A 16,822-nucleotide genomic window follows, 5' to 3' on the forward strand; every position below is an offset into this window, starting at 1 on the left:
GGAGCTCAGAGCTGGGCCGCGGCAGGCGGGGAACCTTGGCTTCCTCCATCACTGGAGCAAGCAAACCTCCTGCTCACTTCAGCTGCGTGGCTGCCGGCCGCCATCTTTGTTGGCAGTTAATTTGCATATCCTGCTGAGTAGCCGATGGAAAGCGTAGCGGAGATATGGTTAATTACCATGTTTGTCTATTATTAGATAGGATTGCACTATATAACAGAATTACTGCCATTTATGTGCATATCATTTCCCCCCTCTTATTTTTATCTTGATATTTTTCTTTTTTCCTAGAAGGCATACAAGTAGCAATAAAGCTAATATTTCTTTTTTTTATTCATTTGGTATCCCTGTAAGCTTAAATACAGTTAAGATGGTACCCATGTTTTACAAGTAATTTGACTTAGCTAAAAAGATGAAATACCTGGTTCATAGCAACATGGTATTGTAGGGTCAGAAGAGCTTGAAATGAACTGTTCAAGGGTCACATTTTTGGGCCAACTCTATTACATTTTTCTTGAAAGATTTTGAGTTAATTGTTATCAGAAATCAATGCAAAGCCATGTGATACTTACTGGAAGCAACGGAAGCCTGCTTTTATTAATCTAGTTGGGAGCATGTCAAATCAGTGTGTGTGTGTGTGTGTGTGTGTGTGTGTGTGTGTAGGGGTGCACACACGTGTGCATGCACATGTACATCCCCCCAACTAGGTTTGGAAGAACTGGGCAATAAGATGACTGAGAAAAATCAGGCATTTCCATCAAGAAAAAGTTTTATTGATTGATTGATTGATTGATTATATCTTCACAATATTATTTAGTTGTTCAAGAGACCAGGTCTTTGACGAACTCAGATTCATGTCCATTGCTGCAGCCACATTGCTAATTTGATGAGTTTTTTTTAAAAAATGCTATGGATACCAGGAAGTGGTAGAGAGATTCCCTGGCTCCCCAAAAGCATGTGCACATAATTGTTTGGGATAATTGTGGTAAGTTCTTGCTGTTTTAAATGTTGAGCAGGGCTTAGGTTAATTGGAAACAAATAAATCCTTGGCATTTCACCTTAAAGGATCAACTACAACAGGAGGGCACACACAACCCACATATAAGGGACACTCATGAAACACAAAGCATGAACTTTGTGGAGTGAACTTCTAAATTTCACTGAAATCTATTTGTTGTTTTTTACATTTCTGTTTGGTACTATGTGTTATCTGCTCTAAATACAAATGTATTTAGGCAAGTGGTTCTAGAATTAAAGTACCAGATTGAAATTGCCAAAAACATTATTCTATATTTTAGAATGAGTAAAATGTTTACTATATTCAAGACATGACTTTTTATTTTATAGATTAATATTTTGTTGTGGTTATACTAGAGGCCTGATGCACAAAATTTGTGCAAGGGGCTCGGCCCTCGCAGCCCTGGCCGGCCCTTGCAGCCCCTCACAGCCTTGGCTTCGTCCGGAAGGTCGTCCAGATGGTCATTCTGTTGTTCGGTCTAATTAGCATATTAGCTCTTTATTATATAGGATATATATATATATATATCCTATATAATAAAGTTTATCATTTTAACCATTTTTAGGTGTTAAGTTCATATAGATTAATTTTTAATTAATTTATTTTAAGGATTAGTATCTTCTCCCTGTCAAAATGTGATTAAAAACTGTGTTCTTTAAAAGTAATGACATTATATTTGAATGGACCTACATAGTACATTGATCTAAGTGCAAGGAAAAATAATTTTGCATATTTGACCAGAGGAAGAGAGTTTCATGTTACATATTAAAATCTCTTCCATTAAATATGGCATGTGGGTTTACTGAAAATTATTAAAGGTGGATTGCTAATATTCTTAGTGCATGTTTAGGTATTTCAGGATTCCAAAGAAGCATGTGTTTGAAAACTTTGAAAAGCAACACATGTAAGTTTCAGAATTTACGAATTTAAAGAGTTAGGCTCATGAACAAAATCTTAGTGTCTAAAAGTCAAGTAGGAACTTTTCTAGGATAAGTACTTTCTGAGTATTATTATGTAATGATCACTAAGTTTGAAAAATGTAATGTATTCTGGTTTTATTTATTTGTCACATAAATGGAAAAGCCTTGTTTTGGATTCCTGGTCATTGGGTGGTGTTGGACACTGGAGTACATTTGTGTTTGATGAGGATTTCTAATATCTGGCATTCACCCTTGAATTGGTACTAGATTGGGCACACAAGAGACTTCACACAAACTCAGGAATATATCCCTCATCCTTAATTTCGAACCTGAGTCTGTTTGGCACAATGGCATTTGGAAAATAGGAGTCACTGCTGAGGTCACTCCTTGATTTGTTTCATGCCAGCTGAGTCATTCTTTGGCCAACCCCATAGGAGAGCCCACTGAGTATGCCAAGATGCCTTTCAGCACTGATGTGGGTGCAGTTTTTTGGGGGAGGTGGCAGAAACAGGACACAGTTTTAACTACTTTATTCTTGTGGTTGATTTTTTACTTGCAAAGGAGAATTTAAATCTTAATACTATTTATATCCATGTAACCTGAAAAGTTTGTAGCATCTTAATGTGTCTTAATTTGTGATTTTGTCTGTAAATGGACACTTGGCTTCCCACATAATGTGTGGGGTTATGATGGGATTATGATTAGAGATCCATATATTAGGGTAGTAATTCATTTTTATACTTCCAAGTCTTCTTCATGGTCACAGTTTTCCTTTGCTTTTTTATCCTTAGTGGAGATAGTGGACCCAGTGGATATCTATCTCAATCTCCTTCGGACCATCTTTGACTTTAATGCCATCAAAAGTTTGCTAGCTGGGCCTGGCCAACTGAAGATCCGAGTTGATGCTATGCATGGAGGTAAGCTTGGGGGCTTTTACCATTTGGTGGGCAAGAAATGTTAAGGAGACCTTGACCCATGTGGGGTTTCTGGTATTATGAGGAATGGTGGATTTGTAGGTATTCATACAACGTATGTATTTTCAGTTATTTGGAATGCTCTGGTAAACTTCAGGGCTCTAATTCTTTTTGTTTGATGCAAATGAAAACAAAGCTTGAACAAATAAGTCTGCTGTCACACTGTGTTTGCTCCTAATAAGGTAGATCTGCTCTAACTGGTTTTGGCAGGGTGCCTTATGTACTAGGTGACCTGTGGGGACCAGTGGCACACAGTCTCCCTGATCATTGAGCCCGGTGTTCCATGAGTGTCCCTTGTGTGGATTGTGTGTGCCCTCTTGTTGTAGATGAGCCTTGATTGCTATTGGCACATCAGTGGGTGGGGTTAACCCTCAGGCTGACTGGCTGTGAAGACTGGCCATGACCACAGGGTATGTATGAGCTGCTGTGCTCAGGCTGACCCTGTAGAGTGGGATTTGCCCCAGTGGGCTCTGGTGCCTGCCGAGACCACCGTTTGGGGGTGCTGCTTGTGGAGCTAATTGGATAGTGCTTGTTGTGGTCTGAAGCCAGCCACGAGGTGTGTTGGTTCTGGGGCCTCTTGGGAACTGCTCCAGTACAGGCCAAAATCAGCTGCTGCCTGTAACTGACCTGGTGCTACCTGGTAGGAGCTACAAAGCGATTCAAGGTTGGTAGCTAGCTACGTGTGCTAGGCCTGGAAGTGCGTGGGAGAAGCCACACTGCTAACCGTGGCTGGCTGCCACCAGTACCATGCCTGGGCCCACTCAGCAGAAGGCACAGGGCACCCTAAGCCCTGCCCATTGCCCATAAGGCTCAGCCACTGAAAGAGTCAGGCAGTATGAGGTGGATCCTGTTAATCTGAAAAATTATGCCCTTTTATTCTGGGAAATTATTTTGAATTACTTTTTGGATGATTTCCTTCCTCCCTTCCTTCCTTTCCTCTCTTTCCTTCCTCTCCTCTCCTCTCCTCTCCTCTACAAGTTTCTGCCCTCATTCTCAGTTTTACAGAACAGTCATTACCAACCTTTTTAATAACCACAAGCAAGTTTACTAATGTTTCAGATGAACAATGTGATGATGTTTACATGGAATATAATAAATTAAAAGGGAGTTACATTATGAATATTATAAGCAGTAAAAAAGAATAAAGACTATAGCAATACTTCTCAAATTTCAATGAACAGAGAAATAACCTGTAGATCTTGATAAATTGCAGGTCAGATTCTCATTCAGTGGGCCTGCAATGGGGCCCAAGATTTTCATATTTAACAAGCTCCCAGGTGATGCCAACGTTGCTGGTCCAGGGACCACACTTTGAGTAGCAAGGAGTGAATATCAAATTCTAACTCCATCCGTTACCATGCAAAGTTTCTTAAACTTACTCCACCTCCTTTTCATCATCAACACATTGAAATTAATAATAGAATCTGCTTATAAGATTGTTCTGAAGAGTAATAGATGAAAAATGTATAAAGTGCTTAGTTCATAATAAATTATCATTTTTCAATTATCAAAAGTAATTCATTTTAGACACTTTATTCCACAGTCTTATTGTTTTTCATATTAAAAGAACAGTCTGATTTTCAGTTCTCCAAGGCAGGGCAAATATCTTGATTTGAACAACCTACTATAACAGAGACTTAAATAAACAACCACTTGCATGGAAAAACATAAAAAGGTTTTTATTTAATTCTTGATCTAGCTACTGAAAGCAAAAAAATCAGTTAAATGAGCAACTCTTATGTTAAAACACACACACACACACACACACACACACTAGTGTCCTCCACAAAACTATTTTTCCCATCCTCAAATTAACTGGAAAACTAAAGATCTCAATTATTCTCTTTTATAATGAAAGATTTTTTTTCCCCCCCCCCCCCATCACCACCATCCATTTATCTTCTCTTTATTTTGTGATACTTTCTGGGAAATTTAATCAACTTTATCTCCAATTTCTTCCATTAAGTTTTTCAATCCCACTAGCACATTTTTAATCTCTCCCAGTTGTTTTTGTTTTCCAAATAATTTCTTTTTAAAATAGCTTCTTATTCATGTTTCATGAATGCCATATTTTTTAAAATAAGTCAGATTTGCTGAGGTATAATTTATATATATGCAGCAAAATTTACACCTTGTAGGTATACAGTTAGATGAAGTTTGACAAATATAAATAATTATGTAACCAATATGACAATCAAAATATAGAATATTTCCCTTCAAAAAATACCTCTGTGGCCCTTTGAAATCAAACCCAGCCTCTAACACTTAGCCCCTGGCAATCACTCATCTGCTCTCTGCCTACATAATTTTGCCTTTTTCAGAAAGCCCCATGTAATATGTCACCTTTTTCTTCAGGCTTCTTTCAGTCAGCATAATGTTTCAGAGATGCATTCATGGTGTTGTGTGTATTAGCAGTTATTCCTTATTTTGACTGAGTAGTAGTGCGTTGTAGGGTAGTACTATTTATCTATCACCAGTTCATGTAATTAGGGTTATTTCTAGGTTTTGGCCATTATAAACAAAGCTGCTACAGACATTTATGAACAAGTCTTTGTAGGGAGATATGATTTCATTTGTCTTGGATAAATACCTAGAAACTGCCCAACTGTTCCCTAAAGTGGCTGTATCATTTATATTACCGGGAATATATGAGGGCTCCATTTTCTCTGTGTCCTCATCAATGCTTAGTATTGTTAGTCTTTTCAGTGTTAGCCATTCTAACAAAACTTGTTGATCTCTATTAGGATACTAGAGGCCTGGTGCATGAAAATTCGTGCATTGGAGGCGGGGGCAGCCTGGCCTGCCCCCTCTCACAGTCTGGGAGCCCTCAGGGGATGTCCTACTGACGGCTTAAGTCAGTTCTAAGCCGCAATCTGGCCTCCCTCTGTGGGAGGCCACCAGGCTGATCAGGGGAAGGCGCCACCTCCATCACCCTGCTGCTACTGCCACTGCCAGCCATGATGGCTGCAAGGCCTAAGCCCCAGGCCTCGCAGCCGCTGGGACTCATGGCTTTCTGAGCCCTAGGCCTTGCAGCCACTGGGGCTCATGGCTGCCTGAACCCACAGCCGCCTGAGCCTCAGGCCTCGCAGCCGCTGTGGCTTTGTCTGGATGGACGTCCTCCCTAATTAGCATATCACCCTTTTATTAGTATAGATTACTGACATATTTTAGAAGTTTTCTTCTCTGTATAGTTTCTGTTTCCTTCAGATTGCTCTTTACTCTGTTTTAGTCTCATGTTAAATGCATTCCTCAAAAGTTTGGTGATCCTTGGCTCTCTGACATGTTTAGGAGTGAGACACTAAAAATGTGTTGGGCTCTCTGAGCCCATGTGTGGAGCTTATCCTCCGTGGACTTTAAGGCCTTCTGTCTGGGCTGTTTTATTCTTTCCAATTAGGCTGGTCATATCCACAGGAAAGGATCTTTCAGGTTCTTTCCTTAGCGTTATCTGGCCAGAGGAAAGAAAGCTTCTCTTTCTAAATAGTTTGAGTAATATTTCTGGGTTTGAGCCTCACTGCCTAGCTATATGCCCATCTCTGAATCATCATTCTGGCAGAGGAATGAAGGACACTGATTGGGCAGATCTTAGTCACCTCCCCAACTTTTGGAGAAGTGGGACTTAGCCATACCCAGATCACATGAACTGAGATGGGAAAGGGGTAAGCTTTTCCAAGGAAACCCAAAATGTTGCTACTAGAGGAAGGGGAAATGAGTGCTGGGCAAGAAAAATCAAGAGCTGCCTCACTATTTGAGATTTGTATTATATTAATGAAGAATAAATGGAAAGCAATCCTTTTCATAAATTTCAGCTAACAGAATTACCTGCTGGTCTCCAAACATGCTGTGTATTCTGTCTTAGGCTATATTTCCTTACTGATAATGTTCTTTTCATTTGGATGGCATCTCCTTCTTCACCCCTATCAAATTTATCTTCTTCATTCAAGTCCATGCAGAAATGCTGCCTCCTTCTGGAAGCCTTACCTGTGGTCATTGTTTTTCTTAAGCCATTCGATCTGATGATTTTATAAATACACATGAATTGTGCTTGTCTTACCATTGTAGTTGCTCACCTGTAGATTTGACTCATCCCACTACTAGATTAAGAACCCAGCAATGCAGGAACCATGTGCTTTGAGTCCCTTGAATGTGATCCCCTCCATTTCTATGGGAATTTTATGTTAGGCAATCCATAAATATGTGTTTAACTGGAAAACTCTATTCATCAGCATTTATTTTATAAAATGTGCTTAGTTTTATATGCTTCAGTGGTCTACAGTGTTTAATTATACACTTGGCAGAGTTACAACAATTGCAGAGATAAAGAACATCACTAGAGCCTTTTAGTGCTTTTGCATATATTTAGCTAAAGCTTTTAATACATAAAAAGCAAAAGACAGTGAATTATTATTAAATAGTTGATTTCTTTCTGACAAAAGTTTGGAAAAGTTTTGGAGAAAAGTTTCATGTAACTGGATTATTGAATAGATCTTCTCTGTGCCTAACAATCTAACTGGCACGTAGTAGATGCTCAGTGAATAGTAATTGATGTAAATATTATTCTTGTTGTGTCTTGAGAAAGCTGGTAGAACTTATATATATTTGTTGTTACTAAATAGTCATCCTTGTTCTAATAAAACACTCTTGGTGGTGGTGGTGGTGATGGTGGAGGTTCTGCAAAGATTTTACATTGCTGTGTATCTTTTTTTAGTTATGGGACCCTATGTGAGAAAAGTCCTGTGTGATGAGCTAGGAGCCCCAGCCAATTCTGCAATAAACTGTGTTCCCCTGGAAGATTTTGGCGGGCAGCATCCTGATCCAAACCTGACATATGCAACGACCCTTCTGGAAGCTATGAAAGGAGGGGAATATGGATTTGGAGCTGCATTTGATGCTGATGGGGTAAGTAGAAATGTTTTTTGCCTGCTGACCCTTTTGCCACGTTAATGAACCATGCATTGGAAACCAGAGAATTAATGAACCCATCTGGGGCCGACATGTATGGGGCATATGAACTCTAACTAGCACTGTGTCTGCTCTTCTGTTTAATAAGTATTGCAACTTAGCCATTACTGTTCTTAGTTCCTGGTAAACATTATGTTATGAAAAGGTTATTTCTTTTAAAAAAATATTCATGCAATAAATCTTTATTTATGGCTGGTTTTGTTGAAAGCACCATGTTAAGGAACCAGCTGGTTTAGCTGTCACCCCTGTTTTCCATTATGTTTGGGGGACTATGTGAATTAGGATATGAAGGCTACTGAAACCTGAGGTAGCCATCCACATTTCAACAGGTGTGACACATTCTTAGTTGCGTCAAGATCTTGGGGCCTACAATATTCAGGGATTTAAAAGAAGGTTTCCCATGCCCTCTTTGGCCTCATTCAAGTTGTTTTAAATATATGATGGCAGTAAAGTGGTGATGATGGGAATGGGCTGCTAGTAGCAGTTGCCTCTGTCTGATCATTTTCATACATTCTTTCCCACAGGATCGTTATATGATCCTAGGCCAAAATGGCTTCTTTGTGAGCCCTTCTGACTCCCTGGCCATCATTGCTGCCAACCTCTCTTGCATTCCATATTTCCGTCAGATGGGGGTCCGAGGGTTTGGGCGGAGTATGCCCACCAGCACGGCCCTGGACAGGTAAGCAAGGATATCATTGTGAAAAACTTCATGGTAGGCCCTGATATCAATGTTTGCTTTCCCGCTAGCGATGACTCATTCTTCCATACTCTGTTGGGAACTTGTGGAACTTAGAGACAAGTTCCTGGGTAGGAAAATGTAGAACCAGGTGGGCTGAATTTGATTCTTGGTCCTGTCACTTCTTAGTTGTGGGGATATGAGAATAATAATAGTATCATCCTTACATAGATTGTTATGAGGTAGGAGAGAGGTGTTTCATGTAAAACATTTAACAGAGTGCCTGGTACATAATAAATACTTCATAAATAAAACAATTAGTAATTAATTATTTAGTAATAAAACAATATGTAAGTGAGGTGTGAAAAGAACATGGGTTTTCAGGTCAGATAATATGTTAACCTTCTGGCTTGTATTCTTTTTTTTTTTTTAAAATTAATAAATCTTTTATTGTTCAGATTATTACAGATGTTCCTCTTTTTTCCACCATATCTCCCCTCCACCAGGTTCCCACCCCACCCCATGCCCTTACCCCCTACCACTGTCCTCATCCATAGGTGTAAGATTTTTGTCCAGTCTCTTCCCACACCCCCCACACCTCCTTCCCCCCAAGAATTATCAGTCCATTCCCTTTCTATGCCCCTGCTTCTATTTTTTTTTAACCTAAAACATTTTAAAACTTGAGCATAACATTTCAAGAACAAAAAGTGTTTTAAGTCCCAATTTCAATGTCCAAGAGTTCTGAGTCCAAGTTTCAATGTCCGACAGTTCCTTATGTGTAGGTGTCAGCAATGATATTTCAGTTCTGGATGGTGGACAAATGGTGGCAATGCAGGTCCGACCCTCTCTGGTTTGATCCTGGGCAACCTGCAGCGACGCACAGCTGCTGACTGCTAGCATGGCAAAGTGACGTCAGCGTCCTTCATCTCTGGATTGTTTTTCCTCTTGTCTTCATGGCTGGAGCATTCCTGATAATTCCTCTCTGTTGCAGGAATCCACATGGTCTTGGAGTTGTTTTCTGAAAATATACAAACATATTCTCGACCGAAGGTTAATAAAGGGAATTTTACTTGGGGTCTTTTTTATATTTGCCCAAATGATTTTCCTTCTGGCTTGTATTCTTATTAGGTTTGTAAAAGTAGGGATGATCAATTATAGGTTTGTTGTGAGAAGAAATGAGATGTACCCAACAGATAGTCACTTAGTATATCCAAGTGTTAGGTTGTTTTCTCCTAGCCCTAACCATCCCTACCATCTTTTTTTTTTTTTTACCTTGTCTTGTAAAACAAGGAATTTCAGAGTCTAATATTTTCAAGCAGTATATATTATTATGGAAGCAGTACTTGTTGGAAAGTTAGAAGATACAACAAATAAGTAAATGTAAACATCATATCCCTCTCCCTGAGTTACCTATATTAATAGAAAACGTGTATTTGCTATAGGATCTCCTTCTATACATATATAATATACATAAGTAATTATAATCATATATAAATGCATAATATATAATATGTGTAATACATCATATAATTGCTTTTTGGTAATACCAAAAAGTGATTTGAAATGCCTGATAACTTGTTTTTCCTTTTCCATCAACAATCTTCAGCTTTGTATTAATATATTTTATGTCATCTAAAACCAAGATTATATTCACATTTCCCCCAGGTGTCCCCAAAATGTCTTTAATGGATTTGTTGCTCAAAGCAAGATCATACAAGACCATACATTGCATCTGGTTGCTATGTCCCTTAAGTCTTTTATAATTTAGCACAATCCTTTTCTCTTGTACTTAATGACAGTGATTTTTGAGAAGACCTGACCAGTTGTCCTGCAGAATCCCACCTTCTGGATTGGTGTGGTTATTTCCTTATGGTGTTATTCATTTATTCATGAGGTAAAATTTACATACAGTGAAATGAGTCATCTTAAGAGTACTATTCAGTGAGTTTTGGAAAATGTATTTTCCAAAGTCATTGCATGGGTTAGTAGTTCATTCCTTTTTGTTGCTGTGTAGTATACCAAGGGATGAATAGATCACAATGTATTTTTCCAGTCTCCTGTTGCTGGACATTTGGGTTGTTTTCAGTCACTAGCTATTGTGAATCATGCTGTGATGAGCATTTTTATACAAGTCTTTTTGTGGACACATCTTCGTTTTTCCTGGATAAATATCTAGGATTAGAATACTGATTATAGGTTGACATATGTTTAATTTTTCAAGAAACTGCCAAACAATTTTCCATTTTCACACTCTTAATTGCAATCTATGAGAGTTCTAGATGCTTTATATCATTATTGTCATTTGGTGTTGTCTTTTTTATTTTAACCATCCTAGTGAGTATAAGATGCATTCATTTGGGTTTAGATTTGTATCATCTTAATCTTTAGTGATGTTGTGCTTATTTTCATATGCTTATTGTTCATTTTTATAACTTAATGTATTTGCTCAATTAAAAAATTGGGTTGTTTGTCTTTTTGTTACTGACTTATAGAAATTCTTTATATATTATGGATAATAAGGCTTTTGTGAGATATACGTATTACAAATATTTTCTCCATGCCTGGTGCTTGCCTTTTCATATTCTTAATGATATCTTTTGATGTGTTTAACTTTTAAATTTTAATGAACTTTAATTTATTATGTTTTTCTTGTTTGGTTAGTATATAATTTTTTGTCCTCTATAAGAAATCTTTGCTTACCCCAAGGTCAGAAAGATTATTTCCTTTGTTTTCTTCTAGAATCATTGCAGTTTTAATTTTGATATTTTTAAGTCTTGATGATTTTGAATCAATTTTTGTGTGTGGTGTAAGGAGAAAAAAAGTTTACTTTTCCCCCATATCCATTTGTTATAATCTTATTTATTGAAAGGCATTTCCTTTTTCTTTGGTACCTTTGTTAAAAATCAGTTGATATATATATGTGGGTTTATTAGAGGATTCTCTATTCTGTTCCATTGATTTATTTGTCTATCCTTAAGCCAATATTACATTGTCTTGATTACTGAAGTTTTATTTATTTTTTTATTACTGAAGTTTTAAAGTAAATACTGCAATCAAGTGACTCCTCCAACACTTTTTCTTCTTTGTCCAATAAAAAAAAAGTGTGTGCCCTAGGTCCTTTGCATTTCTGTATACATTTTAGTATCAACTTGTCAATTTTTACAAAAGCCTGTTTGAGATTTTGATTGGGATTGTGTTAAATCTATGGAGCAATTTGGGGAAAATTGCATTTTAATAATACTGAGATTTCCAGTCCAGGAATGTGGTATGTCTTTTAATTTATTTAGTTTTAATTAATTTCTCGTACATACATTAGAGTTTACTTTTTCATACATATGTGTTGTAGTTTAGTGTAGAGGTCTTACCTAATTTTTCTTTAAATTTATTCCTGAGTATTTTTATATATTTTAATGTTATTGTAAGTGGAATAGTTTAATGGATTTAATTGTCCAGTGTTTTGCTGCTAGTAATTAGATATACAACAAATTTTTGTAAACTGATCTTGTATTCTTCCAAAAGATGGGAAAATAATCACACACCTTTTGGATGTCCCCTACTTTATTTCTTTTCCTCAGGTGATAGTGATATCAAGTCCATGACGATCCACCTCAGTTTAAAATTCTTGCCTAGCAGCACCAAAGAGAAGGGTATATGATTCTATGTTGTTGTTGTTTTGCGTTGTGTTTTTTTTTTTCTGTTTGCCTTTGCTTATGCCCTTTCTTTAAAAAAAAAAAAAAGATTCAGTAAAACTGTAGAGAACAGGCAAAAGTAGAACCATCTTTAGAAACTAAGAACCCAGAATTATATACATCCTGAGTGTTATGTAAGTTAATTTAACATCATTTTGAGTGTAGTTAATAATAACCTTCCACTTATACAGAATCTTATAATCTAGAACGTCTTTGATACATTTGATCTCACTTGATCTTTGCAATAATAGTGTGGTAATTGGCTAGGCATTACTCTCAACATGTTAAAGATGTCGAATCAAGTATCAGAGAGATTAAGTGACTTGCATAAGGTTGCACAGCTAATAAGAAAGGACCCAGGATTTGTAACTAGGTCTTCTGATTAAAAAATATATATTTTATTGATTTTTTTTTATACAGAGAGGAAGGGAGAGGGATAGAGAGTTAGAAACATCGATGAGATGATCAGCTGCCTCGTGCACACCCCCTACTGAGGATGTGCCCGCAACCAAGGTACATGCCCTTGACCGGAATCGAACCTGGGACCCTTCAGTCTGCAGGCCGACGCTCTATCCACTGAGCCAAACCGGTTGAGGGATAGAGAGTTAGAAACATCGATGAGATGATCAGCTGCCTCGTGCACACCCCCTACTGAGGATGTGCCCGCAACCAAGGTACATGCCCTTGACCCGGAATCGAACTGGGACCCTTCAGTCTGCAGGCCGACGCTCTATCCACTGAGCCAAACCGGTTAGGGCAGGTCTTCTGATTTAATTTGCTATTGCATCTGCCCAGTAACTACAACTTGATTAGGATGATCCCTGAAAAACCAATTGAGAATACTACCCAACTTTCCTGTGGGGTAGCCAGCAACTTTTCAAACCCTGGCCCCAGGAGAGGCTGGTTTCATTCTGACAACAAAAACCATTTGTCCTCTTTTCTTGTGGAAATTTCCCAGTAGTTCTTGATTTCACTTTATCCCCCTTCCCAATAAATCTGTTCCAGTCAGAAACCAGAGGCCTTGCTTCAAGATTTCACAAAGGACTTGTTCTGATATGTAAGTGACCATTTAAAAGGATTATTCATGCTTGCTGGTTGAGATTCAGAATTCTGTGGGGCTCTGATGTGGTGATTTGTTTTGGGTATTTGATCTGTTGTGTAGCTCCCAGGTGGATGCTCATGATGGACACTTTCTAAGCTTCTTTCTTCCTGTGTAAAATAAATGCAGCTTCAAAATTTTAACAGTGGTTTCCTATGTAGGTTATTTTTAAAACATTAATAAAATCAGGAATGTGCCAGAATTGCGAGGCACTGGAAGAATGACAACTGAGTAGTTGGGAAACATTAAATGGTGCATTTGCCTAACCTCCTGGAATTCCAGAATAAGGGGGGCCCACACCCTTGAAACTGATGAATTATTCAGACAAACTTTTATTGTTAACAGATAATCATTGTTCCCTGAGGAAAGACTTTCAGTGTCTTTCACTTCTACCTTTACAGTGTCTTTCATTTCTATCCTGTGTCACTAAAACAAGGATTCCATTCACACAGGATAATACAGTTTCAGCCTTGAAAATGACATTCTTTTGGGGCTTTGTCATTCTGAATATGTCTGATTTGTGGTTGCAGATGAGTCTATGTTGCTGAAATCATTTTGGTTCAAGTGATTTGAGAAGTAAAGCACATTCAGAATACATTTGTGGCCTGAGGCCTATCTCCACCCCATGGGAAGGTATTAAATAATCCTGTGTGTTATCTTACAATAATATTTATGAAGCGCCCATCTGTGCTTGGGGCTCTGCCAAATGCTGTGTAAAACAAGGCAAACACATGCAGACTAGAGCCCTCATTAGAGATATTTACAGCCTCAAAGAAGCTAGCATCCTTGGATATACTGCAAGGGAGCCAGATCTAAAATGTTGTTTTGACTATAAGGGAGGCAATACAAATATATATGGTGGTGAAGGGAATTAATGCTCTTCTACCTTGTCTTTGCTTTTTGTGCTACCCCTGTTGTTCACCACTTACTCACACAAGAATTATTTATGAAGGGATTTTTGTGTCCTAGACATAGTCTCTTGATCTGGTGGAACTTAGAGTCATGGAGAAGACAAACAGTAACAAGTAAAGAAAATATATATATAGATATTTTTGTAATTGTAAATTGTAACACATGCTCATGGGAAATGAACTTGATGCAGTAATAACTGGTGGTGTGGAACATCCTGCTTAAATGGAGTAGCCAGGGAAGGATTCTCTGCGGAGGTTATGGGTAGGAACCAAGTATCAGAATGATGCAGCTGGGCCTGGCTATGTTGCTGAGTTCAGAAATGGCCCGTAACACATGTGAAAATACTTATTTTTCAGAGTGTAGTCTATAGCTATTTGTTACAAACCCTCAGTCTGAAATATGTACTGTAGCTTTATCTTGAACATATTTAGCTGGTCTTTGGAATCCAGACAGTGTTAATCCTGCAAGCATGTAAGTATTGACTGGTCTGTGATGACCTCCGTCCTTACTGCATCCTTTAGATCTGTGCTGTTTTGTCTCTAAGATCAGTCATGCCAGACTAAGGTAGTGGGAGAAAGATAAGCTAATATTTAATTAGCCTCTCCATACATTGCTTTTGCTACAGGAAGATGTGAATTATTTTGCCATAGCAGATAAATATGTTCAAGTGTATCCTGTATTAAAAATTTTTTCAAAGGGGAAAAAACAAAAACATTTATCATAGGAGTTACTGCCCTGAAATTCTCTGTAGCCAATTTAGTCAAGGTCAAGGCAGAAAAGAGATGGCACCATCAAAAGGGGTTTACTAAAAATAATTCAATAATAGTAATTTAATAACCTGGTTCACAGAAGTATGGGCAAAATTTAAAAAACTTATGCTATACTTCAGGACTCATAAAGCAGAAAGCTGTTAATTCTCCTAGGACTCATTCTCTCTTGCCTGCTATGTTGGCAAGGACTCTCTCTGCCACTGTAATGTCTCTAGGAAGGCATGGTTGTTGTCAGGGTGTCCAGCACCCTATTCTCAGCCCTCCCACTGACGCAGCCTCCTGGGCCTGTGCCAAGGCACTGTGGCCATGGGGGGAACCAGCTAGTGCTGACAGAAGCCGAAGCCCTTAACACCACCCTGGGGGAGTGGGGATGAAAAACCTTTTAAGCAGGGATTTCAACATGCAGTCTAAAGCACAGAACTAAGTGACATGCAGTTGCTCTCCAATGGGAACATTGACTTCATGGCCCACCTTTATTCATATTCTCAGTTTCAGTTTTTAGAGGGTCCATTTGGTTAAATAACCTTCTTTTGTTCCTGTGACTTAACATATTTATACAATTTAAAAACCAATCCCATTCATTAGAAATAAGGCGAGCCCCCAAAACCAGGGGTCCTGGCAGAACACCAAGGATACTCGGGAGCCAGACAGCAAGACAGAGATCTTTACTCCTGCAGGAAGGTGCGCACGCACAGGGCCTGGCAGCATACACCCTGAGCAGCTGTCTGCTCAGTCTTTTATGTCTGACACCCGTCATCTGTCCCTCACTCTTAATTGGTCAGAGTTTAGGCTCACAGTCTTGTGGGATTGGCTAATTTAAAGGAAAAAGGGAGGGGTAGATCTTTGCCATTTCAAAATGGCGGCCCCCAGGGGAGCTGCAAGTCAAAATCATGAACCAAAATGACAGTTGCCTAAACTCCCTTCTTTGACAGAAAAGATTACTTGTTTATTATCACACATTTATTGTTGCAAAGAGCCATGAGGTAACTCTTTGGTTTGGGCTGATAAAAATGTTCTATATCTTAATTATGGCAGTAGCTACACAACATAGTTATACAACTATATACATATATTAGAAGCCCGGTGGGGTCCCTTGGCCTGGCCTGCGGGAATCAGGCTGAAACTGGCTCTCTGACATCCCCCAAGGGGTCCCAGGTTGCGAGAGGGCACAGGTCAGGCCAAGGGACCCCACCTGTGCACAGTCTAAGCTGGGGAGGGACGCGGGAGGTTGGCCAGCCGGGGAGGGACGCGGGAGGGCTCCAGGGCGTGTCCAGCCCATTTCGCTCAGTCCTGATCAGCCAGACCCCAGCAGCAAGCTAACTTACCAGTTGGAGCGTCTGCCTCCTGGTGGTCAGTGCGTGTCATAGCGACTGGTCGAATGGTCAAATGGTCCGAGTGACAATCAGCACATTAGGCTTTTATATATATACTAGAGGCCCACCAGCAGCAAACCAGTTGGAGCGTCTGCCTCCTGGTGGTCAGTGCGTGTCATAGCGACTGGTCGAATGGTCAAATGGTCCAATGGTCCGCATATTAGGCTTTTATGTATATAGACAGTCCTTATGCTGAACTTGACATCCCCATGACTATTTTTATAACTGGCTATTTTACTTCTTAATCCCTTTCATCTTTTATGTCCACCCCCCACCTCCCTCTGGTGACCATCAGTTTTTGTTCTCTGTATTTACAAGTTTGTTTCTGTTTTGTTTGTTTGTTTAGATTTTTTTTAGATTCCACATGTAAGTATAATCATATGGTATTTGTCTTTCTCTGTCTTACTTACTTTGCTCAGCACAGTAACCTCTAGG

General features: G+C 38.9%; 1 protein-coding gene across 3 annotated transcripts in view; it reads left to right on the forward strand.

The window, feature by feature from the left end:
- Positions 1–16,822, forward strand: part of PGM5 (phosphoglucomutase 5) — a 174,716-nt gene that overhangs the window by 29,367 nt on the left and 128,527 nt on the right. For all 3 annotated transcript variants that reach the window (XM_005881229.2, XM_005881228.2, XM_014529202.1), the window contains 3 exons: positions 2,727–2,852; positions 7,615–7,805; positions 8,393–8,547. In XM_005881229.2, coding sequence (XP_005881291.1) covers positions 2,727–2,852; positions 7,615–7,805; positions 8,393–8,547 — 472 coding nt within the window. The remainder of the gene's footprint in view (positions 1–2,726; positions 2,853–7,614; positions 7,806–8,392; positions 8,548–16,822) is intronic.

Source organism: Myotis brandtii, unplaced genomic scaffold (genome assembly GCF_000412655.1).
Source record: "Myotis brandtii unplaced genomic scaffold, ASM41265v1 scaffold672, whole genome shotgun sequence".
Classification (NCBI taxonomy): Eukaryota; Metazoa; Chordata; class Mammalia; order Chiroptera; family Vespertilionidae; genus Myotis; species Myotis brandtii.